General features: G+C 50.5%; 11 protein-coding genes across 11 annotated transcripts; 6 read left to right on the top strand and 5 right to left on the bottom strand.

Annotated features, from left to right (window-relative positions):
* Positions 1–284: 284 nt before the first annotated feature.
* On the top strand, positions 285–1567 carry IAR55_001426 (uncharacterized protein; the record flags this gene model as incomplete). The annotated part of the gene is made up of 5 exons (XM_066944553.1): positions 285–337; positions 402–726; positions 797–889; positions 949–1100; positions 1168–1567. 5 exons carry the CDS (start codon positions 285–287, stop codon positions 1565–1567), a joined length of 1023 nt encoding a protein of 340 aa, XP_066804476.1.
* A 679-nt stretch (positions 1568–2246) lies between these two features.
* Positions 2247–6410, bottom strand: IAR55_001425 (uncharacterized protein; the record flags this gene model as incomplete). The annotated part of the gene is made up of 10 exons (XM_066944552.1): positions 2247–2399; positions 2511–2616; positions 2698–2847; positions 2940–3258; positions 3313–3752; positions 3844–4242; positions 4309–4484; positions 4553–5251; positions 5366–5497; positions 5568–6410. The coding sequence occupies 10 exons, from the start codon at positions 6408–6410 to the stop codon at positions 2247–2249; spliced, it is 3417 nt and encodes a 1138-aa protein (XP_066804475.1).
* Positions 6411–7867: 1457 nt separating this feature from the next.
* Positions 7868–10059, top strand: IAR55_001424 (uncharacterized protein; the record flags this gene model as incomplete). Its single annotated transcript, XM_066944551.1, has 5 exons — positions 7868–8850; positions 8963–9054; positions 9190–9280; positions 9349–9461; positions 9569–10059. 5 exons carry the CDS (start codon positions 7868–7870, stop codon positions 10057–10059), a joined length of 1770 nt encoding a protein of 589 aa, XP_066804474.1.
* A 455-nt stretch (positions 10060–10514) lies between these two features.
* IAR55_001423 (RuvB-like helicase 1) lies at positions 10515–12263 on the bottom strand (the record flags this gene model as incomplete). Its single annotated transcript, XM_066944550.1, has 4 exons — positions 10515–11009; positions 11123–11670; positions 11733–11865; positions 11976–12263. The coding sequence occupies 4 exons, from the start codon at positions 12261–12263 to the stop codon at positions 10515–10517; spliced, it is 1464 nt and encodes a 487-aa protein (XP_066804473.1).
* A 226-nt stretch (positions 12264–12489) lies between these two features.
* Positions 12490–13145, top strand: IAR55_001422 (mitochondrial 54S ribosomal protein bL34m; the record flags this gene model as incomplete). Its single annotated transcript, XM_066944549.1, has 2 exons — positions 12490–12546; positions 12615–13145. 2 exons carry the CDS (start codon positions 12490–12492, stop codon positions 13143–13145), a joined length of 588 nt encoding a protein of 195 aa, XP_066804472.1.
* Positions 13146–13637: 492 nt separating this feature from the next.
* Positions 13638–16209, bottom strand: IAR55_001421 (uncharacterized protein; the record flags this gene model as incomplete). Its single annotated transcript, XM_066944548.1, has 7 exons — positions 13638–13874; positions 13962–14078; positions 14137–14260; positions 14324–14682; positions 14743–14812; positions 14867–15576; positions 15649–16209. 7 exons carry the CDS (start codon positions 16207–16209, stop codon positions 13638–13640), a joined length of 2178 nt encoding a protein of 725 aa, XP_066804471.1.
* A 315-nt stretch (positions 16210–16524) lies between these two features.
* IAR55_001420 (uncharacterized protein) lies at positions 16525–19159 on the top strand (the record flags this gene model as incomplete). The annotated part of the gene is made up of 6 exons (XM_066944547.1): positions 16525–16744; positions 16813–17119; positions 17184–17875; positions 17935–18346; positions 18407–18797; positions 18863–19159. 6 exons carry the CDS (start codon positions 16525–16527, stop codon positions 19157–19159), a joined length of 2319 nt encoding a protein of 772 aa, XP_066804470.1.
* Positions 19160–19751: 592 nt separating this feature from the next.
* Positions 19752–20465, bottom strand: IAR55_001419 (uncharacterized protein; the record flags this gene model as incomplete). The annotated part of the gene is made up of 1 exon (XM_066944546.1): positions 19752–20465. One exon carries the CDS (start codon positions 20463–20465, stop codon positions 19752–19754), a length of 714 nt encoding a protein of 237 aa, XP_066804469.1.
* Positions 20466–21689: 1224 nt separating this feature from the next.
* Positions 21690–22375, top strand: IAR55_001418 (uncharacterized protein; the record flags this gene model as incomplete). The annotated part of the gene is made up of 2 exons (XM_066944545.1): positions 21690–21820; positions 21934–22375. The coding sequence occupies 2 exons, from the start codon at positions 21690–21692 to the stop codon at positions 22373–22375; spliced, it is 573 nt and encodes a 190-aa protein (XP_066804468.1).
* Positions 22376–22848: 473 nt separating this feature from the next.
* On the top strand, positions 22849–24236 carry IAR55_001417 (uncharacterized protein; the record flags this gene model as incomplete). Its single annotated transcript, XM_066944544.1, has 4 exons — positions 22849–22921; positions 23011–23212; positions 23269–23558; positions 23713–24236. 4 exons carry the CDS (start codon positions 22849–22851, stop codon positions 24234–24236), a joined length of 1089 nt encoding a protein of 362 aa, XP_066804467.1.
* Positions 24237–24468: 232 nt separating this feature from the next.
* Positions 24469–27572, bottom strand: IAR55_001416 (uncharacterized protein; the record flags this gene model as incomplete). Its single annotated transcript, XM_066944543.1, has 9 exons — positions 24469–25209; positions 25264–25565; positions 25625–25793; positions 25852–26060; positions 26125–26528; positions 26579–26951; positions 27013–27120; positions 27180–27402; positions 27474–27572. The coding sequence occupies 9 exons, from the start codon at positions 27570–27572 to the stop codon at positions 24469–24471; spliced, it is 2628 nt and encodes an 875-aa protein (XP_066804466.1).
* Between the last annotated feature and the right edge of the window lie 404 nt (positions 27573–27976).

Below are 27976 nucleotides of genomic sequence, written 5' to 3'. Positions count from 1 at the left end.
TACCATTCACTTTTTCGTCATAACTGCCCCTCTCTGTGCCTCCAGAGACATTCCGTCGTCACCACATCACGGCGGATAATCAATGAATCGAGAGATGTCACCTGAATGAGATCACAGAAACAACGTCATCCTGACTCTTTCAAACCCCTTCACTGAGAACCTAACCCACATATATGTATATATATATATATAGCCCCTCCCTACTTCAGGTCTTGTCCTTCTTCCCAACAATCAGTCACACATTCACTTACTATCCACCAGCAAACACAAACACACAAATCATAATGGCCAGTCAACAACAATTCTCAAAGGAGCACGGAGAGGCTTTCTACGACAGGTCAGTCCTTCTGTCTCCCTCATTATCAATTCTATAAAAAAACTGATCGATCCTCCTCTTCAAGTGGAGCACCCGGTACTACAGGACGAGAGCCGTTTGAGGATGGAACCGCCACCGTCCCCACCGGCACTGGCTCTTACACCGGTGCTGCCGGCGCAGGCTTCGGTGGCGACCAGTCTGGCACCGGTTTGACCGGAACCGGTGGACACCACCACCACCATCACAGCCACGGAAATGACCACGAACACGGTACCACGAAACTCACCAGTGGTTCAGGCGTGACCGGCGTCGGATCGGGTGGTCGAGGATTCGATGAGAACTCTGAAAGACACGAGCACTACGAAGGATGTGGTCACCACGTCCCCGGTGTAGACGACGGTGGTTTGGGAGTAAGTCGACCTCATCTCAGTCAAAACTCGCGCGCCTCTTGGTTGACTGACGATCTTCCGTCGTTGCTAGACTGCCGACAGACAAGGTGGCGCTGCTTCAGGAGGTGTCGCTCGAGGTGTTGGTGCCGACGAGTTGACCCGACACCACGGTGGCGAGTCAGACGTGAGTCTGTCACCTAGCATTCTTGCCCGATGGCCTGGGCTGACCTTTCGCCAATGTAGCGATCTGACCGTGTTGGGAACCTTGGCCAAGGGGGTGCCGCTTACGAGCGATCCACCAACTCCGGTCCCGTCACTGGCGGTGCTGCTGGTACCGACAGGTTCGACTCTGACCGACACCACGGTTCTACCACCGGTTCTTCTGGTCTTACCGGGTGAGTCGGGGTCGAAGTTGACCTAGACTGTTCCTAACTTTTCTGACGATGTGATGTCGGCCCATAGATCCGACAACATCACCTCTTCCACCGAGAACAAGGCTGTGCGAAAGGCTGAGGGTGCCCTCGGTGCCGAATCCTCTGGTGGCGGTGCCGGTGTCTTCGGTACATCCAGCAGCGAGTTCACAGGTCAAGACCGTCGACAGGGCGGTGTTCTCGGTGCTTACGCCGACTCCGACGGTGCCTTCAAGGGCAACACTACCGGTCCTTCAGGTCACTCGGCCCTCACAGGTCGAGAGGGTAACCTCGAGAACAACCCGATCCACCAGGCCAAGTCCGCTGCTGGTGGTCACGCTTCGGGCGAGTCCACTACCGGTTTCAACGATCACACTAAGCACACTGGAACCGGTGCCACTGGCGAAGAACACAAGAAGGGTATCGTCGAGAAGATTAAGGACATGTTGTAATCAAAGACCTGTGTGTAGGAATTGATCAGAAGTCAATCCAACAATGGCAAGGAAGTAAGACGGAAAGAAGTATGTAGCCTTTGAGTAAACTATCAATGTTATGTATTCATCTGCAGTGACAGACTAGCCACATGTGTCTTTCGTGTATCACGTATCTTCCAGCATCTGTAATTCGTTTTCTTTTTACTGAGCGCGGATCGTTTCCTCGTCCCGATTGGCCATACATCAAATCTCCGCCACCACTGTCTGCATCCTGTACCCAATCATGGCATAGCAATGTCGATCTGACTTAGTCATGCATGTGAAAGTTGACTTTGCCCCTAGAATATAGTTACAGACAGAGTATGGCTCCCCATCTCCCATCTTCCATCTCCCATCTCCCATCTCTCATCTCCTTCTCCTCGACCAACTCCCTCTCCGAAACGACCAAATCATCAACATGAGACGTAACAATCCTGAACTCGCCCGTGTATATGTGAATATAGGAATATAACTGATCCCCAAAAACCCTTTGATGAACTGAAAAAAAAAAAAAGAAGAAGAACGAAACAAAGATCTTGCAAAACTAAAATGGGAGATTATTGTAAATGTACTGTACGAACAGAAGTCCTGTCCGCAAATCGTCGAAAAGCCAAAACTTGCCTGCACTGGATAGTCCTGATGAAGCTATCGATCGAGCTCAACGCCGCTCATCCTCTGGACCCAGATCCAAATCCTTGGGTCGTGTTTCCCCGGCCACTCTCTTTCGGGCCTCTTTGATCATCTCAACGAGAGATTTCTGATGGATCGGTTTCGGTATGATCCCGTCTGCACCTGCTGCAATGTACTCCTCCTGCCAGGAAAAAAGGCACCAAGATCAGTCAGACGTTCATTTTTGCTTCTTCCCGGTCAAGGCCATATCGCGGGTACGCGGGTAAAGTGGTAAGCCGATACGGAAACCCACCTGATCCTCTCGCAAAGCATTCCCAGTACATCCAACGATGTAAATCGGACAGCCCATCTCTCTCACTTCTCTCGCAACCTCTACACCGCTCATCAACGGCATTTGGCTGGAGATAGGACATCGTCAGCATTATTTGCGGGTTGGATGTCCAGCTGAGCCACGAGCGCTCGGTCCGAACGCTACTCACTTGTCGAGGAAGACAACATCATATTTCGGAGAGTTGGGTGTCTGTTCAAAGCTGTCTTTGATCATACCCAGAGCAATCTTCCCGTTCTCAGCTGTAGTGACTTGGTGACCAAGACGAGTCAACATTCTCGACATGAGCATTCGAGTAAGTCTGCCAGGAAGGGTCAGTATCGATTGACAAGTGTGCAAGGAGATTGTCGGATCATCGATCAGAAGGTTCGCATAATCGAGGGCAGCACTCACTTGTCGTCATCCACCACTAGTGTACAGAGTGGAAGTTCTGGACTCGGTGGCGGAGAAGTCATCGGAGTCGGAGTATGGGCTTGTTTGACCGGCGATAGATCTCTCTGGTAAGAGTTTGTTGCTCCCGTTACACCCTCGCCAGCTCGAGTTGCATCGGACCATTCTGAGCTTCTTCTCTCGCCCACCGATTCGCCGGGAACAGGTGCGAAAGGATCGATGAATGTCGAAATGGAGGGAGGTTCTTCGTCTTCTGGAGTAGGGGAATCGATCGGCGGATACGTGTGCATGATGATCTCCTCCGTCGCGACGTTTGTAGGGGCTGTACCATCGTCAGCCTGGTGTTCTACCGGAATGCAGTTCTGAGCTGACTCACGTGCGCGATCGTCAACATGGGCTTCAGGCAATAACGGTTGCGACGACTCCGTAGTTCCAATCATCGGTCTTCCTGAAGGAGTAGAAATCCTCTCAATTCCACCAGGACTCAACCCAGGTCCCACGTAGGCTTGATCGACGATCTTGACAAGTGGACTGGGTCGCTTCATACTTGCATCCCTCTGCACTCCTCCTTGATTGAGTCCGCCAGCTTTGTTGTTTGTGCTGCTGAATTCTCGCGATCTCGCTCTCGGTGGAGGAGGGAGAGAATACGGTAGTTCGAACCAGAACATCGAACCTTTGCCCGATTCTGACTCTACACCTAGTCGACCATTCGAGAGTTTGACGATTTGACGGACGAGAGCTAGACCTAATCCTGATCCTTTTCCGCCTTGGCGACGTCCAATTTCTGTTTGCACATAGGGCGAGAACAATCGATTGCTATAGAAGTCAAGACGAGTCAGTGTCTGTACCACCGAGTTGCCCTGCTAACAGGCGAGATTCGAGATTTCGTCTGCTTGCTATTACTCACTCGATGACATCCTGCTTTCTCAGCCCGACACCGGTATCGTGGACTTCCACTCTGACCACGACCTTTTGGACCCGCTTCTTCTCCTCTTCCTTCTCCTTCTCCTTCTCTCGTAACCATGAGTCCTTGCTGAACCTCTCACTCTCCGCGCTTATTGATCCTTTCTCCACGTCCATCTCAGTGGCGAGGTGCGAAGGGAAGGGATTCTGACCAGGCGTGGGCGATCGACCAATCTTGTCAGACTCCTCGAGCTGTTGTTGTTTTTGCAAGTTAACGGCAGCTTGTCGGAGGGGGTCATCAATTTCTGTTGCAGGTGTAGGTTCAAGTCGAGGATAAAGCAGCTTGGTGACTATTCTGACCGAGCCTGTATCGGTGAATTTGATACTGTTCGAGACAAGGTTACTGCGACGAAAAATGGATTAGTTCTGCTTACCTCATATTTGTGGATAAAGGAAGTACACAACTTACCTCGCAACCTGCCTCAACCGCATTTCATCACCGACGAAGACCCCTCCGATACTATCGATATCCTTATCCAACTCCACGTGAAGTTCTATACCTGCCATCTGGGCTTGCATTCGATGCGACAGAGCTACCAGTTGGATGGATTTATGGAATTCGAAAGGTTTTTTAGCTTGCGCGAACTACAGAGAAGCACCAAGGATCAGTCATTTTTCAGAATTGGAGCCCAAAGAAAGAAGGATCTAATCACTTTGCCGGATTCCATTCGATTGAAAGAAAGAACATCGTTCAAAACCTTTTCCATCATTGTCAAACTTCCCATCAGGCCATGGACCATCTCCGCCTGATCCTCTTCCAAACCCTCGAATACGTTTTCACCATCCAGGTTCTGCACTGCCAGCAGGGCTGTATTGAGTGGTACCCGCACCTCGTGGAAGATGTACGAGACGAAACGTTTCTTGGAATCGGCTGATCGTCGTTCCATGACTTGGGCGGATTGTGTAGCTCGATATTGGATTTTGAGTTGTTGTCGAAGAGCGAACATTTGTCGATCACTCCTTTCTTTGAGAAAGCTCGCTCCGATCAAGAACGCATGGAAGAGAGCGAAGAAGACCAGGTTTCGGAAGAACAGAGCGGGTGATCTCTTTTGGGTCACCACCAAAACACCAACCAGGATCATCCAGATGGAAGCACCACTGATCGCGCATAATCGGTTTTCTCGAAGGGTCATCAGACCCAGGACCGGTTGGCCAAATGCGAATCCTAGGAGGTTCAAGAAATTTCGAGACCCACAAGTGTTCCTATCGGAGAAGAAACCGCAAAGGTGCATTTCGATGATGAGGATATAGGCGAAGACCCAACAAGCAGCAAAGATGAAAGGTTGCCAGAATGTGGGATACCGTCTAGGAACATCGAAAATGACCATGGGGAGGATAGGAATGGTAACAGCCTAATTTTACAAGTAAAGTCAGCTCATTGCAGAAAACCGTGAGAATAGTCGAGATTGATGGAAAAAAGGTGTTGGGGCGCATCGAACACCGCGTGATGAAAGTCTTGTACTCACTCCTGCGACAGCCAGATAGGCTACCCAGTTGAATACTGTAAACGGCGTTGGCAGAAGACCGACTGTGAGAATCCAATTGATGAGGAAGAAGACTGAAGATGCCATCGCGCCTTGTTTTTGCGTGAACCAAGCCTGTGTCGTTGTTCTTTGAGTGTCAGCGTCGATGAAATCTGAGAGTCTGGGACTGTATGTTTGCACTCACCTCTTTTTGGAAGGACCGCTCCTTGCTCGGTTCTGGGAAAGCAGAATTGAGAAAGTGCATGATATTGGGCCACATTCTCTCCGTGACCCAGATGACGGTCGAGTTCCTCCTAACCCATCCTACCGCAGCACGACTGCCTCTTCTCGCTGTGCTCCCTGCATCGCTTCTGTCGTATGTACCACCTCCTGGTCCACCTCCCTCTTCATCCTCTTCTCCCTTGTTCGACTGACTAGCGCTGTGATGCCGACTTCCGGCTCCTGATGTCCCGTTGCCTCCGCTCGCGCCATATCCTGAATCGCTGCGGGGTACTGTCGGTGTGAAATGGTCAAAGTTCGCTTCGACCACGACGTGTGAGACAGGATCATTGGGTTTCCCGGACATGTCATCGTCGTCACCATACCGTGAAGTACTGTTCGCTTGACTGCTTCTCGCTCTATTCCTCAATCCCCCTCGACCACTACCGCTCGAGATGCCTTTCCGTTTATGTTTCCCTTCGGTCCCGCCTTTCGGATTGAGTAGTTCCAATGGTAAATGTGATGACTGACCGGTGATCGACTCGGCGTAATACATGTCTGTGGTATTACGAAAACTTGATCCAAGGGCAGACTCGGATGTTGTGGAAGGATGCGAGGGCGGGGTCAAAGATGTCTTCACTTGCTGCCATATTGTCGAGAACTTGGATGGAGCGAATCGGGCCTTGTGATGAGCGTTTGACGATTGTCCACCACCACCACCGCCAGGAAGCTCGTGCTTGATGGTTGTTTGTCGACTCGGTCCCGCTGGTCCAGGATACGGGTCTGAGATAGTCTCCTCACGTCGGAGGATGGTTGTATTCGACGGCATCGTGCTGATGAAGCCGCCGTGTGAAGGTGAGAGGACAAGATGATATCAGATGCGATATTGTGCTGTGCTTTGTCGAGACGCCACCGTGAAGGTCGTGTTGTCGCCGTCGTGACCGAATGATGTCGTTCCCACACTTTTAGTAGCTCCTCGGATCTCTGTCGTTGAATGACCGTAACCAATAAGATGACCGGGCAGCTAAACGAGACCAAATGATCCTCGGTGATGAGACGAGATTCCGATTATCGCGTCGAAGGGTGGCGATCGTGTACAGACACCGCTATGTTGTTATGTCTCGTCGAGAGTGAGGAGTGATCAGATCGTATTGACGCAATGCTGAGATCTACTGTTTGCGTAAAGAATAAAATAAATAAATAAATAAAAGAGAGAGGCAGAAACGTCGAAAGACGGATTCCGTAATGGCGAAAGCGACCTTCTTTCCCGTGACTCATGTAAAAGAGATATCCCAGAGTGCTGGTACGGTTGATTTATATAATCGAAACCTGCTTTGCTTTGCTTTACTGGCTGGTCTGCTTGGTGGGCGTGTGAAGCAGCCGGTAGTTTGACAAAGAACGAGAAGTAAGGAACGGGAAGTGGGAAGAAACTGTACGTGATTCTAAAAGGGTAAATTTGCTCATCCAGGTTCGGAGCCCAACAATCCAAATTGGTGCACACCAGTCGATTTACGTGCAGACAGACATACCCACAGCCAGGAAGCATGGATCAGGTTGCGGATAGCTGGTTTGAATGAGAAACTTCCGCGTCTTCGTCTCTGTCTTGTCTTGCTGTGCGATGCGTCGATTCATCGACGGGGTGACTAGATTGCGTCTGGACTCGCTACACACCAGACCCTTTCGACGGGCGTCAAAGTGGACTGTGCATCAACAGGTCTGGAACAACTTATTAGCCCTTTTGGGTGATAACACCCTGGAGGTCTGATTCCAGCAGCGTAGCTCTCTCTAGATCCCTCTATATTATGTGACTAGAGAGCATATTTGACAGCACCTTGTAACCAAGAAAGCACACGCGGTGTATTTAAATGCTTCTCACTAATGCATCCGAACTGCCACTGGTTCGAGGTCAACAGTTTCATGCATTGTGCGTTCTACCCCCATTCACGCGCGCATTCCCCATCACCAGCGGGCCACTCCAAGGCGACAGACCCGGACAGCTGTCAAGTCTGTCATGGCACACAACGTCACAAACAACATTTTCGTGCATCGGATCAGTGAAGAAAAGCCCTTGCCATCTCTGCTTTTCACGTCCGAAAAACGAGGAGGGAGAGGGCGAACCGCCACTTTTGGCCCGACAGCTCGTTCCTGAAACGTGGCTTTGGTGAGATTACAATGACGTCGTTTTGGTTTGTATCACGATTGATCAACGTGAATCCATCAACATTATCTTGTACAGTAGATGGAAGCAAGACCATCACTCAGCTGACAGCGAGTAGCATCCTCGCGATGATGAGGAGCCGACTGGTCTCTGTGGGGCGCACCTTCGGCCATAACGCAGCGCCAACACGCACTTTACATTCCCTACCTTCACCGCGACCGTCCTCATCCGCTTCTTCATCGAAACCATGCGACACGATCTCTGCAATCCCGCGCAGACGCTTGCACATCTCCCTTGTTCTGTCACAGAGTGGCAAGTCACCCAGAACTCATTCCCAATCCGACAACAAGGACATACCGAAAGCCGAATCCGACGACCCTGTACATATCGAAGGAGCGACCGATCTCTCACATGCCCATTTTATCTCGTCCGCTTCGCCAAGATCAGATTTCAACCCTTCGCAAACCCCTTTCGCCGGACAAGATCCTACCTCCATTGCGTCTGCTTCTGCTGCTGCTGATACTCCCGACTTGTCAAAGTGGGAGGGTAAACTGTCACCAACGACCTCACATCTCTTCAAACTCATCTTACCCCTTCCTTCACCTCCTTCTTCCTCTTCTGGAGGAGACAAAACACCTACACCTCGACCTACAGCATTTCTCTTACACCCTTCCCAACCTCTCTCCCACCTGTCGCGACTTATAGCCGGCAGCCTGCCTTCGTCATATCGAGGATCCGATATCTCTTATCTCGCTTTGACGGGCCAAGAATCAGATATCGATTCTCATCTACGCAATGCGGAAGAAGAACAACAATCACCCCATCGACAAGAAGGTGGACCTCATCTCACAGAGAGGAAGGACGAAGAGGGGAGATGGCAAGAGGTTTCGTGGTCACAGTCTACCGATTTGAGCGATTTCATCAAACAGAGTTGTCTCAATGAGAGATTCAAGATCATCATTTCGCCAGAAGAGAAAGAGGGTTTGAGAAAACAGGAGGACATCAGTGTCGATGTCGTAATTCCCAGTTTTGCAAGTAGAACAGCGTATATCAGGAAGAGGTTGTTGAGTTTGACAAAGGAGCTGGATAGAATGACAAAACAGAAGAAGAGGTGAGTAAGAGCATGATTCCACCGATCACTTGTACCTTGTCTCTTCGACCGCTCTGCTGTTGTTGATTACGGAGGACAGGTTACTGACCTAACTCAATTCTTACGTATACAGCATTGACTATGCTGCTCACAAAGGGGCTCAACGACTGGCAGTAGCGGCGTTGGGAGGTGGTGTCGCTTACTGGGCGGCAGTGATACGGTTCAGTGAGTGGTATCTTTTTCCACAGATTTCCCTCTCCACCTCACCCGTTGGTTGTTACAGTCTGGTCTTGCTATTTCGCATGGGCTGATGCCAATGCATTACTGACACAATGCTGATCATCTTCGTTTCCTACGTAGCTTTCTTCACGGACGCCGGTTGGGATATGATGGAACCCGTCACCTGGGCGACGGGCTTTGCTGCTCTCCTTGGTTCAGCCGCCTTCCTCATGTACGTGCCAATATCGAGCGCAGAACTTCGAATGCGATGTGAAGCTGACGTGTGGGTCCATCGCTTAGATACCACAATCGGGAGGTATCATACTCGTCATTACTTGATCTATCTATAACGGCACGACAGAGAAAGTTGTACGAGCAAGCCGGCCTGGATATTGAAAAATGGACCGAGATGGGTGAGCGGGGTCGCGAAGCGAGCACACACCTCTTTGAGGTCACCAATCCACACCGATAATTTCTTACCTCATGCTGACGACAAGATCTTCGCCCACTACACACACAGTGTCGGAAGCCAAAACGCTTCGAAGGGAAATATCTCGTATAGCAGCAGATTACGATATCGAATGGCGAGGAGAACTTGAGAACCTTGCTGAAGAAGCTGCCAGAACGATCGAATCGAGAAGAGCCTCAGCATCTCATCCATCGTCGTCGTCGCGATCTTTGCCATCAATCATGACCACCAACACCACATCCAAGGACTCTGGATCGCACAGAAAGAGAGACGAGGAAGAAGATGAGGAAAGGGAAGAGGAAGAAGAAAAGTTAGATATAGACAAGACGATAGATGAAGCTTCGGAATTGGCTGAACAATCGGAAGAGAAGAGAAGTAAGGAGAAAGCTGCCCAGAGGAAAGGTGAGGTGATTGAACCGGATAACAAAAAGAATAAGGACAGAGATAGAGGAGAGAGGAAGAGGAGAGGAGAAGGAGATGAGAGTAGCAGTGAGTTGAGAGGGATGGTGAGGGGTAAGAAAGAGGCGAGTTCGAGGGGGTGAGCGGGGTTACATGTGTATGCGTATGAATGTGTGAGACGGGGCAGAGGGCACTCCAAATTTGGTGGAGGAGAATGTAGATTTGGTGGAGAGAGTTGTGTAAGGTTTCGCAGTTGTCGTCGATCATTCGACATCTGAAGAGGGTGGACGGATTGGGCCTCAAGGAAGGACCTTTTGAGAAGATGGAAGACTAGCAGCAAACGATATGATCTAATACAAACCTATACACGAGACGAAACGAGTTCCCATCATTTGCATAGTTATACTACATCCTACTACCCATTGTAGGCTACACACACCTGACGCCATGCGATGTCTGGGTCGTCTACGTTCCCGACCTCCTAGCGCGATAACACTTCATCTCATCCCTCGTCTACATGTCAACTGTTCTCGTCATTCGTCGCTTTCCCACAGCTTCACGTCGCGGTATCCGTCCGCCGTCCCATACTACCCCTCGCTTAATATACCTTTTCACTACTTTCCAAATCCCTCAGAACGCCGGTAGATCTCTTGGCGTCAAGGAACAATTCGCCCAACTCATCCACATCCTCCACACCGACCTCAATCTTTCCTTTCCCTCTTGCCAGAATCCCGGCCGGACTGAGCAACTGAAGTGCGAATCTCAAACTCGTCTTCTCACCCTCGTCCGCCAATCTGTCCAGGGCCTCTGATCCGACCACGATCCCTTCCACTTTACATCTCATCTCCACGACTTTACGGATCTCGTCTCGGGAGTAAAGGGCGGTTTTCACAATCATACATCGGTCGAGGAGATCGATAGGGAGACCGTGGGGTGATCGTATACCGGTCGAAGAAGATCCAGCGGGTCCATCGTACTCTGTTCCTCGAATAGTGGAAATTCCACGGTTGGAAGCGAGGACGACGTAGGGTGACATGGGAGATTCGAGAGCTCGGTTGAGGTAAGTGAAACACTCCATGTCCAGCATGTGGACCTGTGAGAGAGATATCGTGTAAGCAGACCATTCTTTTTCAGACGGCAAGGTAGTCACCCGAAAACAGGGGAAGCTGAAGGCATAAGACAGCCGATGACAAAGTGCAAACTCACCTCATCAATGAACAAAACACCAGGAACCAGCTCCGCCACTCCTTGCTCGATATATCGATCGACGACCTTATTGATCTCTCTTCTCAACTTATCCGTCACCTCTGTTCTCCCACCTTTGACCAATTGTCCCATGACACTCATGATATCCTGACCGCCCTGTGGCCTAGCGTTTGCCATATCCAAATCGTGCAATGTGACATCCTGAACCAACTCCTTCCTCTTATGCACATCTCCTTTGGGTAACGGGACGTATTCCTCCGCTTCTAAATCGTATTCTGAGGCGTACGCATCTGATCTTCCGACCCTTTTCACTGCGCCGGTATTGGCTTCGATGTAAATGACATCTCCGACGACTACTCGTTCTTTCTGAATCGCCTCGTAAACGGATGGATCGAGTCGAAGTTGTTTTGTCCCCTTGACCGTCTTCAGACCGACAATGACATGCGAGATGGTCTTGCCATAGCCCGAAAGAGGATTTTCAGCTTCGGAAGGTGTAAGTTCAGTGACTTCGCCCTCGTACACTTCTTTTGTCTCCTTGATTCGAAGGCCTATGCAACAGTCGGTACACTAGGTAAGCTCCGGCCATGGTAAGATGGAGAAGAACACCTACCAATAGCTCGTCTGAAACAGCTACCGAGCACTTCGGTCTTCTTGACTTCACCAGAGTACACCTCGGAACCGACCATTGCGCAGAAAGGGACTTTTGATCCGAGCTCCTGACTAAGAGCAAGGGCGAGAGCGGTCTGTGCGAGAGTTGTAGCTGTCAGCTCAGCATCCTTCGTGATCTTCTTCACCCCTTTCGCCGCTCAAGGATTTCGACACGACGAAAGCGAGGAAGGGGAACGATACACACCTTTCCAGTACCAGGTGGACCGACCAGCAACAACGGTCTACCCGAATGTCTACCCAGCTTCAACAGACTAAGATGTAATCCCAGAGCTTCCCTCGCCATCTTCTGTCCCACGAAACCCTGTGAGAAATCCATGGCGGTCCCATCGTCGGCCAACCCCAGACCTTTGATATGCGAATGTGTGGCTATACGGGATTCGCGGAGGGTGGAAGGGGGTGGGGGTTGGGTGATGATCACTCCTGCTTGAGGTTGAGGTGCCAAGGAAGAAGAAGAGGCGGCGGGAGCGGACATTTGGGCAGGATCTTCTGAATGACAGGAGAGTTTTGAGAGGGGAGACGGTGTGATGTACGCAGAGAAGAACAGGTTGAAAGGAAGACAAGTGTCGAGGATTGATTGATTGATTGATGGATTGATTGCATTCAACGGAGAAACGTGAACGGAACGCAGCGAAGAGTGTTGGATATTTTTTCGAAATATTTAATTTCATTTTATCCCGTTCTCTCATTCGCACTCTGCAATGGACCTGTTCAACGATTCATATCGTCCATCTTGGTCGTTGAAAACAGTCACAACAGTCAGAAACAGGGTTACAACAAGTACAGCTACCGGTGTTATCCCCCACAAAGTGCGAAACACCAACAGAAGCAGAGTGTCGACGAGACGAAAGCCCTACGAGAAGAAGACGACTTTACCGACTGTCTGCTCCTAGAAAATCGAAACTTGGTAAAAATGCCTCGAATCCCTAAAACGACCTTTCTCCGATCTCTCCCTCTTCCTTCATCGTCAGTACGACCCACCGCTCTCCCCCGTCTCACACCTACCCTCACTCCTGCTGCCACATACTCACCTACATCCACAATGAGCTCAATACACTCCTCATTCCGCACATCTTCCCCCATCTCATCACTCTCACTCTCATCTCGTCGACCATCAACTCATCCAACCCCATCATCATCTCGGATCGGTCTCCATCTCCTACCATCACCCACCACGACTACGACATCGTGGCAACTGGGAGGAACGAGGGGTGCGGCGATGGGAACGTTCTATCAGCCCTCGCAGAGGAAGAGGAAGAACAAACATGGTTTCTTGGCGAGATTGAGGGGAGGGAAGAATGCAAGGAAAATGTTGATTCGGAGATTGTTGAAAGGGAGGAAGAACCTTAGTCATTGAGATGGAGCTCGGAGGCGAGTTCGAAGCGGGGTTGAGTGGGTTGGGCGGTCGGCTTGAGAGCAAAAACTTAGACAGAGAAATGACAGGGTAGCACAAGGAGAAGGGTCGAGAACGAGCTAAACTTCCCATCTGCGAGAAGTGGAGGATAAGAGAGATACAAGTAGCGAAGACTATTTGGCTTGGCTGGCTGCCCTATGCGACAAAGGAGAAACACAATCGGGATAGGTGTAGAATTCCCACATACAGACGAGCCATAGCTCACGAAGGACATACCTTCATGCACATCGCACATTTCTCTTTGCGGAATATCTCACACTGCATGCTGGCCCACTATTCTGAACAAGCTACAAACGCAGGATCTCTTGCCAGGTGTAGATTGAACACGAAGACTAAAGTACAAAATGTCCGTATTCTATATGAGCACTATGTACAGTACAATCTGCCCCGCTTGATACTTCTATAACTCCATCGCAACACTCATCTCCGCGCCACCTACTGCCTCGCGTCCCAGCCACCTCTTCTACCACCTTCCTGAGTAAGAGGCACAGGCATAGGTAACCACTCCTTTGCTGATCCAAACCTCCTCACTTCTTCAGGCGGCGGACCAACCATCTTCGAAATCAGATACGGCAGTTTTCCACCCAATGACACCGCTTGAAGCAGTGAGACATATCGCGCAAGTTCAAGATGTACTGCTGGATAGTATGTAGTCGAAGCTTTTCGGAATGTCTAAATGGCAGCATGTCGCTATCAGCTGGGGAATTTGAGAGCCATTTACTGTATGTTCTGAATCTACCAGCTGAAGAGAAGACTTACCACTAGGATTCTGTCCATTCCCGAAGACATCAGATCCTGATGCAATTGCAATGCCTTTTCGCGATCCTCAATAGCAAGTTGTTTGCATAATGCATTGAGGAGTTTAAAGTGCGTCGTCTGTGATGAGTCGCCATGTTCAGCATGTATACTCAGTCAATAAAGAAGGGCGACTCACTACGTAATTCATCGCTTCAAACTCAACTCCGCCAGTTGCTCCACCTGGCGCGATGGGCTTCTCGACTTTGCTTTCGTCCACGTCGTTCAATGACCAGAGCGTATTGGAAGCATGGCACATGATCCTGTAAACCGACTGCTAGTCAGTATCTAGTGAAAGAGACACCCTCTACGCCAAATTGACTCACCAGAAATAATCCCGGCAGACATCGCTCAACTCCCCGACCCAAGCCCTGAATACTCTAGGTCTATGAGCCTTTGTCACGAAGTCATGATGGTCTTTCGTGGGATCCGGTAAGCTGGGAACCAAGAGGGCTCGGACCGCATTTGTGATATCGACAGGAGCCTTTTCGTCAAATCTGACGGAGGTTGGGCGACCACCGGGTGTTCGATTAGGAAGTGGTGGGAAGAGCTCGAAAAGGAACAGCCAAAGTTCAATGATTATCTGCCGAGACGGCAGATCGCCAGGCTTCTTTTCTGAAAAGAGGAGAGTGGAAAGGGCGGTGAACGGGTTTGGGAAATGGGCTCGAAGAGCCGTTTTGCCGATCTGCAGAACCATGGATCGATAAGCTACCGAATCGCAAAGTATACGAATCGACTGGCTCACCTCGGACGTGCTCAGAGCCTTCACACATCTCAACAATTCGTACAACATCTGATCATCGTGCTGCTCCTCCCTGCAAAACAACGGTCATAAGCAAAATCACCTGAGTCGTCACCAGGTGACTCACCTCCACTCGATGTCCAGGAGATCCTGCATCCGGTCCAGAACAAGCTTGTATCCTCCCATCTCGACGAACGCCCCTACCCAGGTGGTATTTTCATGTCGTAACAACATTCTCAACTTCTTGCATCTGGCTACCTCCATCTTGAGGTCCGTCCCCTTGTACATGCGGAGCCATTCGATGAACGCGTCAGGTTGTTCACCCATCGAGATTCCTAGACCTTTCCCGCCGTTCTTGCCTAACGATAACATACTTCCGTTCGAAGGAGGAGGTCCAAACAAGCTCAATGACATAGGTCGACTGCTAGAACCTGGACCATTCGACATACGCATACTTGATGGGCGAGCCACGTCCATAGATTGACCTCGATGAGGCGTATGAGGCGGAGACATCGGTCCAGCTCCAATGTTCGGGCTCGATACCGGTGAAGCCACAATTACGAAACCTTCTCCTTCGACAGAGTATGTCTTTCCGACCCGGGCGGGAGATTGACCGGGACTGTTGAGAGTCGACGACGATTTGGCCTTCCGAAGGAGTGGGGCAGAAATACGCTTCTTGATCTTGGGTGTTTCCTTGGTGTTTTGAGGAATAGGCAGCCCAAGAGAAGAGAGGATGGTCGGGTTCGAGGTGATAGTAGAGTGTAATATAGATGATTTCACATCTTGTGAAACAGTAGAGAATTTCTGTCGAACCGTTGCTGGAACTTGCAGCGAGTCCTGCAATTGAGAAAAAGCGTCTATCAACAGAAGTCGCCATGGGCAGACTTTGTTGGATGGAGGGAGACTCACCAGCAGACTCTCGAATTGGGTCTCAACCTCATCTCGCACCTCTACTTGTACATGGGGTGACCAAGTCTCTTTAGGTGTTTCCAACCACTGTTCCTTCGGCGAAGGAGACGTGACGTTAGCCCAGCCCAACGTAGCACTGGTCTGTCTCGCAGTGCAAGGAGGTGGCATACTCCCTCTGATATTTGTACGTGATGTCTCGCGAAGACTGCTATCGTTTGACGATCCGCTTGAAGCGTTGGGTGATGGTCTGCTCGACACCGAAGCAGAGTTATGAGGAGGTTTAGGAGGACGTCCTACGCCTGGTTGAGGTTTGTAGTGTTCCACATGGGTAGTCTTGGGAGAAGGACCAGGACTTGGCATTGACATCCTATGATGTGATTGTGGTGGTTGTTGCAAGTGAGACTGGTGACGATGTGGTGAAGGTCGACTGTGTTGTTGTTGTTGTGGTTGTTTTGCTTGATCCGCTCTCACTGGTGTACCAGGAGGTAGCGTTGGTGGAGGGCGAGTAGCTGAAGCCCTGTGAGGATAAGGTGAAGGTTGTGGTGGGATGATCTGCGACATGTTGGTGTGAGATCTCCGGAGTGAGATACGTGAAGTAAGTGATATAACATATAGTTGAGGAATGGGACAACGTTGGATGATACTCTTTAAGAGATGGCTTTCCGACCGGGGAGGGAAGAGAGTGAGAGACCACGTGGCGAACATCACAAAAGCAGTCGCCTGTCCAGGTGCCACATCAAATATAACACCGTATATTCCCGATCACTGCTCGCTCTTGTTGCCTGGTTGTCACAGTCGTCAAAGTCCAAGTTGCACTCTCTAACGCTCGACTTCACTCATCAAGCTTGCTCTCGGTCCATCTCATAGCTCGTCAGGATGTCTGTCCTCAACCTCCCAAAACCCGTGAATACCTACGCGGGGGAAGACGAGCTGCGACAAAAGCTCAACGGGGCGACAAGCAATGGAGAAGGAACTCCTGATGTCGGGGAGGGTCAGGAAGGTGGCGAGGATGACGCCGACATGGAGGAGTACAAGGCTCCTAGAGCCAGTGATAAGCTGAAGGTCGGGATCATTTATCCACCCAAAGAAATCAGAAGTGAGTCCAGCTGGCTCTCACTCTTTTCATTCTTCGAGATTTAGCTGACAGGGACTGCATACAATCAGATATCGTTGATAAAACCGCTATACATATTTCGAAATCTCCCACACCTCAGCTGCTTGAAGAGAAGATCAGGGAACATCAGAAGACGGACCCCAAGTTCGCATTCTTGAACGATGCTGATCCGTATCATCAATATTATCGATATATGATCGTGAAGGTGCAGGAGGACGCGGAGGATGCTGCGAAAGGGATCAACGGTACGCCTGTACCGGAAAAGAAGCAGGAGAAGCAGGAGAACGAGGTGAATGCGTATGAGCCGAAACCATGGGAGTTTAAGGTGGACCTTCCCGGAGTGACTGCTATGGATCTGTGAGTGGACTTCTCTTGTTCAGTCCCTTTTTGAGCTCATATTGAATAACTTGTCTGCTCGCAGGGATATCCTTCGCCTGACCGCTTTGTTTCACGCACGACGGGGACGATCTTTCCTTTCCTCCTTGTCAATCAAGGAAGGTCGAAATTATCAGTTCGACTTCCTTCGACCCACTCACTCCCTGTATGGATACTATAACCGCATGGTCGAATCTTATCAGAAAGTCATGCAGCCTCCGCCTGGTCTCATCGAGCATCTGGTTAAAGAGGCGAACGATCCCGAACAAAAGTGGAAGACCCTGGAAGAGGCTCGGAATCGAGCTGAATGGGAGAAAGGGAGAAGAAAGAGGGAGAACGAGAGACAGAAGGAGGAAGAAGAGGAAGCAACCGCCCGTGCTGCTATTGACTGGCAAGACTTTGTTGTGGTTGAGACTATCGAATTCACGCAGAACGACGAGGCTTTGGAATTACCACCACCGACAAACGTTGAGAGACTTCAGACGATGAGTATGGCTGAAAAGCGGATGGCGTCTATGGTCATGGAGGAAACTGGGGCTGGACCTACAGGTGCAGATGTTACCGCAGACGGCCAAGGAGCAGGCGAAGAGATGGAGATCGAGGAGGACGAAGAGGAAGAGGAAGAAGTACGATTACAAAGGATCAAAGCCGAGCAGGAACAATCAAGAGCGAGGGAAGTACAACGTGCAGCCATGGAGCAAAGAGGTATGCGAATCAGGAAAGATTACGTGTCAAAGGGTGAGTGAAGAGTCTCCCTCGCCTTCGGATTGCTGAGCCAACTGATGCTTCTGTCTTAGGTATTCAACGAAACAACGCTGTCCAAACCGCTATATGTCCCAACTGTGGTCAATCTATCCCCGAAAACGAACTCACCGAACATATGCGTATTGAGTTGTTGGATCCCAAGTGGAAAGAACAGAAGAAGAATTTGGATTTACGACGAGCTCAAGCACAACAATTGCAGCAAGGTGCCGATGTTGTCGCTTCCCTCAAGAATCTTGCGCACGCTCGTACGGATATCTTCGGAGACGAAATCGACGAAGCGGAGCGAAGAAGACGAGAAGAAGAGGAGAGGCAGAAGAGAAAAGAGAGGGAGAAGATCATCTGGGATGGTCACACTGCTTCAGCTGCAAAGACAACCGACACTTTCCAAACGCAGTTCAGTTTGGAGGACCAGATCAAGAAGATGCACAGTCGAATGGGTCTGACGTTAGTTGACCATTTTTGATTTACAAAAGGGGTCATCCATTTGCTAATCTTTTTCATTAGCGACACGCCGTCAAACACAGCTGGTCCGCAGATTGGACCCGGTGTGCCAGGGCAACCGCAATCATTGCCTCCCGCTTTGGCGGCAAGCCTTCCCACACCGGGCGGTGGTACAGCATATGCGGGTGCGACGATCTCCGCTGCTCCAACTGGACCTTCGCAGCGGGAGTACATCTCAACGCCTTACGATCCCTCCTTCTCTCCTGCTCAAGCTCCTCCAAGTGCTCCGAGCGCACCATCCATACACCCCTCGCGACTAGCGGCTATGGCTGCCTCGTCATCTACCCCGCCTGTGGCTGGTCAAGTCAGGCCTCACGATGGAGACGAGGCTCCAGATAGACCAGTGTTCAAGCGACCAAAAATCGAAAAGCTTCCATATGGTCAATTATATACAGTATGTTCCTTGCTCATCTGTCCCCAATCTGGACGGAATACTGATGTGTGTATGCACGCCATCAGGAAGTCGACTGGATGTCACTCCACCCGGACCCTATATCTGTTTCCATCCAACTGCCCAACATGCCAGAGAAGCCCGAATGGAAACTCAATGGCTCCATCATTACCGTCCCTGATCTTCCCGTCAACACACTCTTCGCAACGATTCGAGAAAGAATCAAGCGGATTGTCGACGTCGATCTACCTATTAGTAGGATGAGGCTGGATTACGGACCAAAGGTAATGAGTAACGCGAGCACGCTCGCTAGTGTGAATTTGGACGATGGGGAAATGTTGACGCTCGTACTCAAAAAGAAGTAAGAGCCTGCGATGAAGTAGGTGTACGCTGTACTGCAAGATATGTTACGAGTTTCATGCAACTCAATATCATGTAGTTGAATCCGACGCAAGCTGTGGTTGCTTTACTTTCGAGAACACCGTCCAAGTGTTCTCTCATGCTTGCCTTCAGCACACTTCTCTAGTGGGCTCTATAGTAGCATTTCTCGAAGCCTCAATACCGTGTCATCTCACTGTGTGTGTTGGGCCACAGTCGAGGCAGTCACATGTACATCAACGTAGGAGATGTCAGCACCGATCAGACTGACAGAGCTAATAACTGGTATCTCCCAGCTCTACCCAGGACAGGGCGTGCAATTGAGGTCGAGGACAAGTCTTGCGTCCTGGTCATGCGCGAACACAACAATCCATATTAACTGAATTGAGGCGCATCGTGCTCGATGTCACTACTTTCATGCACTATCAAGTAATTCGGGCGAACTCCTTCCATCTATATACATCAACGATTGCACCCTGCTGCTGCTACACCGCTTCATACGTGTGGCCATCATTCGAATAATGACGATTTGGCCCGACTCATTGCCTTTGATGATGGCTAGTGGTGCTATTGCTATTTTCAGAGCCAAGACGGAGGATTTGTGTCCAAAGCTCTCACCCTAGTCTCCACATCCGCGGCGATTACAAGGTTGCAATCAAAGATTGTCCTCGTTAGGTCATTTTCGCATAGCCTACTGTAATACGCGTCTGTCTCCGGTTTGTACTCGTCTGAGAGCTGCCTGTAGGTCTTGAGCGATCCGAAAGCCTGGGCCAGTCGTGGATGTTCCAGGTCTTCCTGATGTCGATCGTACTCACCGCAAAACTTCCCCATGACATTGGCACCATCGCTAGCCAATCGTTTAAGCCCATCTGGCGTGCTTTGAAGTGTAGAATACATCACCAAGGTATCGTGGAGGGTTGTGGCCTGCTGAGACAGCGTGTGATTTTCCGACAAGCGGTATTTTCCAACGCGCTTTCGAATCTGTTCCTTGTAGCCGGGTAGGTGTTCGTAAATGTTTTGGGCAGCCTTGACAAACTTGTCGATTTCGTTGTATTCGGACCATTCACCCGTAGTGTGTTGCGTGAGATACCTTGCAGTTCCGGTGAGAGCTTCCCCGATCCCGTCTTCCATACGAGAGTTCTGGGAGTCGAAATCAGGTAAACTCGTTACCGGTCGTCGCGAAGCCATGTCGCGATTGTAGCTGGATGCGCTGGGAAGGGAGTCTGACGCTTGGCGGTTTGCCCGTAGGTTCAGCGCGCTTGGCGCGTTCAAAAAATCGTCTAGCTTGGTCATGGTGTGTTCAGGTGTGCGAGACAGATATGTAGTAAGTTACGATTTGGATTGGAAACGATGGAGTCAATTAGGCAGTGGAAAATCGTAGGAGCAAACGGTTTGATTTTGGACAGAATCACCGGAAGGGTGACTGGTCTTTTACAGGCAGAATGCTGACCGACACAACATTGTGAACCCAATTTCAAAGGAGTCACATCCTTTATTCTGCCAGGCTGATGACAAGATGTCATAGTGAAGGTTGAGTTCAGGTCATGACATCGACGAGCCTTTCGGGTCTACTCGTACAGTCATGTATCGCCAGCAGTGAGGCCAGATTGCAATCACTGCGCCAGCGCGTCATGGCACAAGAAAGGTAAATCACCAGACCTACGCCTTCTGAGCATTCAAATGGGGTAGACCATCGACGTAGAAGGCCCAATGAAGTCTCAGCTCACAGCCCTCCCTTTGTGGAAACCCCCTAATCATCGCCGCCTTCTTGAGAGTAAGTTACTGCTATCTCATGATTGGTGTGATCGAGCTCTCCTTCCGTTCAGGTCGAGGTCTCGGAATATTTTCACCTGGCCTTCCTTGAGTACGAGTGGAACAGTAACTGAAAAGAGAGAGAAACTCATTCCCTGTGTATGGGCTTGCCTCCAGCGAAAGAGAATTCCAACAGATGTTGGCCTTCTTGCTGCCGATAATGAATCCCAAAGATAGCTATTATACATTATACAGGACCTTTGTCGTTGTCATGTTCTGCTATCCGTCATCACTATGTCTTATTCTCCATAAAGGAGTGATGGCCAAGGGGTCAGGCCCAGCAAGCAGTACGTTTGGGCTTTCGTCTTCTTCCGGGGCGAAGCGACGTCGAGGGCAGGTCCCGTTCTGATCAGCAGAGACAGACAGTATGTGTCTCAATGTCATTCGGTTGAAAGGACGTGATATGAGGTCCGGTACGCAGCTTCATATCGTTGATCGCAACGTTGAAAAACAAATCGACATGGTCTTGCACAGGACTTTGCGCCTGAAGTGGAGCAGAAACTCAAAGGAGGAGACTGCGTGCTGGCCTTCTAATGAAAGACATACCTTCATGCAGAGAAGATAAGTGCTAAATTGCAGTGTCAGTAGATTGTTTTCATCAGCGCAATGATAGGTATGTTGCAAAGTCACACCTGAACAGACATCTTAAAGCCCCCGGTGGTATGGGCAGAGACAGATTCGATGCCATATCATCAAGTCACGAACATGGACAGCAACACAACCAATCAACCTTCAGGTGGCAGCACGTCCCGAAGCGCTCAAGAGATGCACGACGCATACCCTGCAGGATGGGGTCAACCCAGGGGAGAGGCTCCTTGGAAGATGCTCTCAAAAAGGTGAGAGTTGTAACACTTTCATCAGTGGCGTTGCCTCGTGTTCTCGTCCTCGGCTGAAACCATCGAAGAGTGCAGGGAGACATTGAACGCAGAAGCAGAGAACGTGTCAATAGACAGAGTACGGCCACCTACCCACCAACCATCGGCTCCGTCACACTCTTGCCCTTGAGCAATTCCCCTAAAATGTCCTTTGCCGACCAAGCTGGGGAATCGACCATTGCCACGGGGGAAGATCAGAGTGCACAGCCAGACAGGATGCAACAAGTGGATTGCCATGACGTGGGAAGTACCATCGCCGAGTCTACAAGTACAAGAGACCTCGAGATGGCTGGGACTCTGGACCACAGCACCCGTGAATCCAAGAAAAGACGGAGGAGGCGCTGGGAAAGTGACGCTGACTTGAAACCGCCTCCTATCGATCCTCAGACGGAAGAGGCATGGAAGAGACCAGCTCCAACATTGACGTGGCTCACCCCTGTAGTTCAGGACGAAGAAACCACGCCTGGTGCTGACACTTCAGGAAATCGAAAGGGTAAGGAGCCCGCTCGGGACTAGGTATTATGGGTGAAGCAAGGATGCGAGTCGATTACAGTTGATATGCACGTTTAAAGTACAGTAGATCGCGAAAAGGGGGCGCTGTCTGGTACGATGAATCTGAAAGCTGGTCACGAGTAGCTGAGATTGACTCAATATTGGGGTACAAAGTGTCTGATGCTATGCATCTACTGGAGATGACTGAAGCTGGCTCATGTTGAGATCTCAACTGTTCAAAGGCAAACGACCCGTCTTCTTTGTAAAACCCTGCCAGCTGCCACATCTCGTAGAGAAACAACCCACTATGCGGACCGGATCCGGACCGCGAAAAGGTGATCTTGCCGGCTTATACCGTTACCGAACCCGATTCTGAATCGTCGGGAACAGCTAGGTCTGTCTGTCTGTTTATCTATCTGAGTCGCGAAGCGAAGCATATCCTCATTCATCTATATCGATTCCTGCTGCATCCACGGCTTTGCACTACAGTATACACAATGGTAGCTCCCACTTACGATGCGCTCAAACTTCCTCCTCACGTCAAGACAGTCCTTGTGTCCGGTGCGGGAGGTAAGCGACTCATTCCCTCTCCCTCTCCTGGTCATAAGGACTGGCAGCGTTGTTTCAAGCCGTACTGACCTATTCTTGGTCATCTCAAGGATTTGTCGGTCAACAGCTCGTCCAGCTCCTCCTCTCCCTATTCAAGGATATCAAGATCATCGCTACGGACATTGTCGAGCCTCCTAACCATGGAATCACGGACTCCAAACGATTGCGATGTGTAAAGGCGGATCTCGGCAAAGAGGCAGAGCTAAAGGGGTTGTTCGACGGTGAGAAGGTCGATGGAGTGTTTGCGTTACAGTGAGTGCCCATCCACCGAAGAACAGCCTGTGACTGATCCCTACCAATTTCCACAGCGGAGTCATGTCTGGAGGAGCCGAAGCAAACTTCCCCCTTGGATACGCCGTCAATGTCGACTCCAACCTCAACCTTTTAAAGTACACCCACACCCACGCCCAGTCGACTCTTTCTGAGGGTGATCCTCGACCGATCTACGTCTTCGTCTCGTCATTAGCCGTTTACGGAGGTCCAAAATGTCGACCTCAGGACTATGTTGTACCCAAAGATACACCCATCATCCCTGGGTCAAGTTATGGGGTACAGAAGACTATCATGGAGTTGTACGTGTACGATTATGGCAGGAAAGGTGGGTGTTGTTCCTCTTATTACGACGAGCACAGTCAAGTCTGGTCAGGTTTGGTCAGTCTGTGCTCGGCATCCAGCCCCTTACCCCTTGATCCCTCCTTCGCCCTGCCACGATCTTCTCGCACAGAATTGATCTAACAATAAACTGTCACTAGGCTACCTGAATACCCGTTCCGTCCGTCTCCCAACCGTCGCCATTCGACCCGGAGCTCCCTCCTCCGCAGCCTCCTCATTCATCTCGGGCCTGATCCGCGAACCTCTTCAGGGCGTCGAAGCCATCTGTCCCATCGCGTCGTCCCTTGACGACCCGGCGCTCGACGACATGCCTTTCTGGTGCAGTCGAACCAAGACCGTGGTGAGGAACATTGCCTGGGCGTTGTGTATGCCAGAGAGCAACTTCGGGGAAGGGGAAGGGAGAAGTATCAATATCCCAGGGATAAAAGTCAGACCGAGACAGATCGTTGAGGCTCTTGTCGAACATGGAGGTAAAGACAAATTGTCGTTGGTCAAATTCCAGAAAGATCAAGCTGTCATTAATATCTGTAAGACCTGGGCGGGCGAGTATGATAATACCGATTTCTTGAAGATGGGTTTCGAGGCGGATGATACGGAGACCGGATTCGGGTTGGCCGTCAAGGATTTCAAGGAGGAATTGGCGAAGGAGGCGAGCCAAACGTAACGGTATACTTCACGCTTGGGAATCACAGCAATTCGTCGGATTGGGAGGAGGACAGTAGGTCAAATTAGCACATAGTTGTAGTCACTGCTTGTCGTTCGGGCCGTCAGTCGAAGGGACAATGCAAAACAAGTCATATAACAATGTTCAGATCCATTATCGGTGCATCAAGCAGACCAATCCAAAGAAAACTAAAGAACAACAAAATGGGAGCTAATTACGAATCACTCTCTACCTAAACTTTGTAGACCGTTCCGTCCGCATACATAATCTCGTTTCTCTCGTTCATCCTGTCCACAGCAATTCTCGCTTCTCTGTTCCCAAACAAATCACCAACCTCCAACCCGTCGTTGATCTTCGGGACTAAGTCGTCAAATTCGACAATCCCATCTGCCCCTAGGTCCGATTCGAAGACATGTGATAATCTAGATCTGAACAGATCTAATCGATCCTGCGACAAGTCACCAGCCGAAGTTGTTGTCGATTCTTCCGTGTTCGTTTCAGGTTCGGGTTCAGGTTCAAGTGCTAGGGAGGCTTCCGCTTCTCCCATTTCGTAATCATCCTCATCGTCCTCTGGCACAGCCGGTGGTGGTCGACTCGCTGCATCCCCAGCTGCTGAACCAGGTCCAGCAGAGCCTCCTCCACGTGCACCTGATCTTCTGGCTGGACCACCTTCCATCCTTCTTGCCTTCTCTCTAGCTCTCTCCCTCTGACTCTCAGTAACACCGCCGACCACCTCGTCCTCCCCTTCCTCTTCACTCGAAGCATCACTGTCATCCTCCACAGATTGCCCAGTGTTGAGCTTTCTCCTCTTTCTTCGCTCCGGCTTAAGCACCTCCTTGAATAAGGCGAATCGGAGAATCTCTTCAGCGGCCATCGCGTCTCGTTCGTCAACGTTGGCTGATAGTCGTGCTTTTGCATGGGCGGTAGAGAGACGAATGAGGGTTTCGAGCGTACGAGCAGTGAGAGGCGAGGTCTGATCGGACTCAGTCAGCTACAGTCCATTCCCGGTTTTGGTAGACCATCTCACCCTCTTTTGGTTCCCGGCGAGATCATCGTTTCTCAAAGCACTGTAAACGTTAACGATCCAGTCCGCAGCACCCTTCGTAAGGGTTGGGTGGATTCTGTTCTTCGCGTACTGGATGTACTTCTTCACGAAACCGATGTTCAGAACTTCCTTCCGCTTATTGGCACCTCGTCCAGAGGAAGTGGTGACACCACCGTGAAGAAGAGGGTTGAACTTCTCGAAGACAGGTGTCTCGGTGGTGCGCGATTCCTGCTCGTCGCCTCCGACATCGAGATTCTGGTTGATGTTCTCAACAGCGGGCGCACCTGAAAAGCACCTGTTAGCCGCGATCGATCCGCTAGATTTACGGTACCGAGCGACTCACCCTCCTCAACACCAGGTTGAAGATATCGGTGCATCCTTAAGACATGCTCTGAGATCATTCGGTCCCTCTGCTCGTCGGTATCATCGGTCACCACAAACAGCAAATCGAAACGGGACAGAAGCGAGTCGGGAAGAGCAATGTTTCGGTGAGGGTCTTTGTGGACATCGTACTACAGGGAAAATCGTCAGAGATACTCTCGGACAAGGTCAGATCTTAGCTGTACTCACTTGACCATAAATGGGGTTGGCAGCAGCCACTACACTGCATCGAGCGTTGAGTGAAGTGTGGATACCGGCCTTAGCAATGGTGACGGTCTGCTGTTCCATGACTTCGTGAATGGCCACACGGTCGACTTCCGACATCTTGTCGAACTCGTCGATACAGACAACACCTCTGTCTGCGAGGACCATCGCACCAGCCTCGAGTCGTCTCTCCCCTGCAAATGCGACAGTCAGATTTTGCTCCGGATTGAGCTCTCTCAAGGCGAGATCCATGCTCACCAGTGTCCTTGTCGGTTGTAACAGCAGCAGTCAAACCGACACCTGAACTTCCTCGGCCTGTTGTCGCGATGGCCAGAGGAGCGGTGTTGAGGACGAATCTCAACATTTGACTCTTGGCGGTCGAAGGATCACCGACCATGAGAATATTGATGTCACCACGAATATGAGCACCATTCTTCAAGTTCTTCTCCTCTCCTCCAAGCAAGAGCAGAAGGATAGCTGATTTGATGTAGTCTGAGCCGAAGATTGAGGGTGCGAGGGATTGGGACAGCAGATGGAAGATGTTGCGTCGTTTTGACAACTTGTTGATATTACGGATATCGGTATCGGTCAAGGGAGTTTGAGCAATACCACCACCTTGCTTCGACGAGAGCAAGATCACATTGTTCGCAATAAGCGACGTCCTACATAAGACGGATTAGCTTGTCGCGACAACCAATTGCCGTTGACTCACTGAAAACCTCTTGCACCGGCACCTCCTCCTGAACTCTTGTACACTCCGACCAGCTGGATCCTGTCACCCGGCTTACAGCAATCTACCAAGTCGTCTGCTAGCACGACCTCCACACCTCTAGGGAGCTGACCAGCTGGAGCTCGTTCGGGCATCTCTTGTATAGAGATGGTCTGATGATCTCTGAAAGTAGATAAGCCATACTCCATGAGCAAGGCATGGCCCTCCCCATCATCTTGAGGAATGACAGTGGTGGAGCCTGTAAGACTTGAGGAAGGCGCAATGATAGTAGCGTCGTGGTATGTACGGGAGTGGAACTTGTGTGTTGGCGGACAGTAGTGAATTGATTTGAGCATTTTTGGTCGGACGAGCGAACCTGTTGTTTCGTAGGGATCAGCTTGAACGTGTTCCACAAAATCACCGAAGAGCGAGCTCACATCGTGTGACGATACCCTCCAAGCTGACCATCTTTCCGAGCTGATGACTTCGCAGTGTTCTTGGATTGCAATGTTGTTGGCCGAAAGATCCTCGCAATCCGACGTAGTCTACCGCATATCGATCAGCTTTCCAGTACTAGGGACTGTGCCTACCAGCTATCACTTACATTCTTTCCCTCCGATTTTATGCTTGACAGGGTCATGTAGACTCTGCACTAGCTGGGTGAGAGCAGCGTCCAACGCTGGCAGGTACGAAGTGGGTTGAAGCAGTAATCCATCGGCATAAGTCCTGTCGTAATCTCTCAGATCGTCAAGGTTGACGATAAGTCGAACTTGCTCCATATCGAGCATGCGCTTGATGCCTTCTCGATAGTTGTAACTGGCCTGGGTCTAGAGCGCAGAACCATCAGCCCGACGACAGCGATAGCACACCATCAATGGGAGGAGAGTCTCAGACATACATCGTCATCGAGAAATTCGACGAACTGACGAGCCCTATCCCGCATGAGATCGTCCGCGAGGAGGGGCAGAGCATCTTGAGTGTTGTTGATATCAGCCATGATGAATCGTCGAGCGGTGGTACTCCTCTTGGATCGAGCAAATGATACGACTGTTGCCGTGAGAGCTGCCGACGAGATGATGAGATGTCAGAGCAATAGATGTCAGAAGATGAGGTTGGCTGAATGAGAGAAGTTGAGATGAGTTGATGGACGAGACGCGTCTTCAGCTTCAGGGTAATTTCCTCGCGTCCGCGAGAACATGAGCTGACGTGGCAATCTGTATAACTGGCAATTCAGATAAATCTGGTTCCGGTGATATGGTCCCCCCGTGGTGGAGGATGTCGCCCGTTTCTCGAGCTTTCGATGATGATGGTGAATCGCTCACTCCCATACACATATTTCATCTCAACAGCTTCTTCTTCTTCTTCTTCTTCTCTTCCTTTTCTTCCCAGACATTCCCAAAA

The sequence above is a fragment of the Kwoniella newhampshirensis genome, chromosome 3 (genome assembly GCF_039105145.1).
Source record: "Kwoniella newhampshirensis strain CBS 13917 chromosome 3, whole genome shotgun sequence".
In the NCBI taxonomy this organism is placed as follows: Eukaryota; Fungi; Basidiomycota; class Tremellomycetes; order Tremellales; family Cryptococcaceae; genus Kwoniella; species Kwoniella newhampshirensis.
Note: the sequence above shows the minus strand (reverse complement) of the source record. Positions and strands in the feature narration are given on the sequence as shown.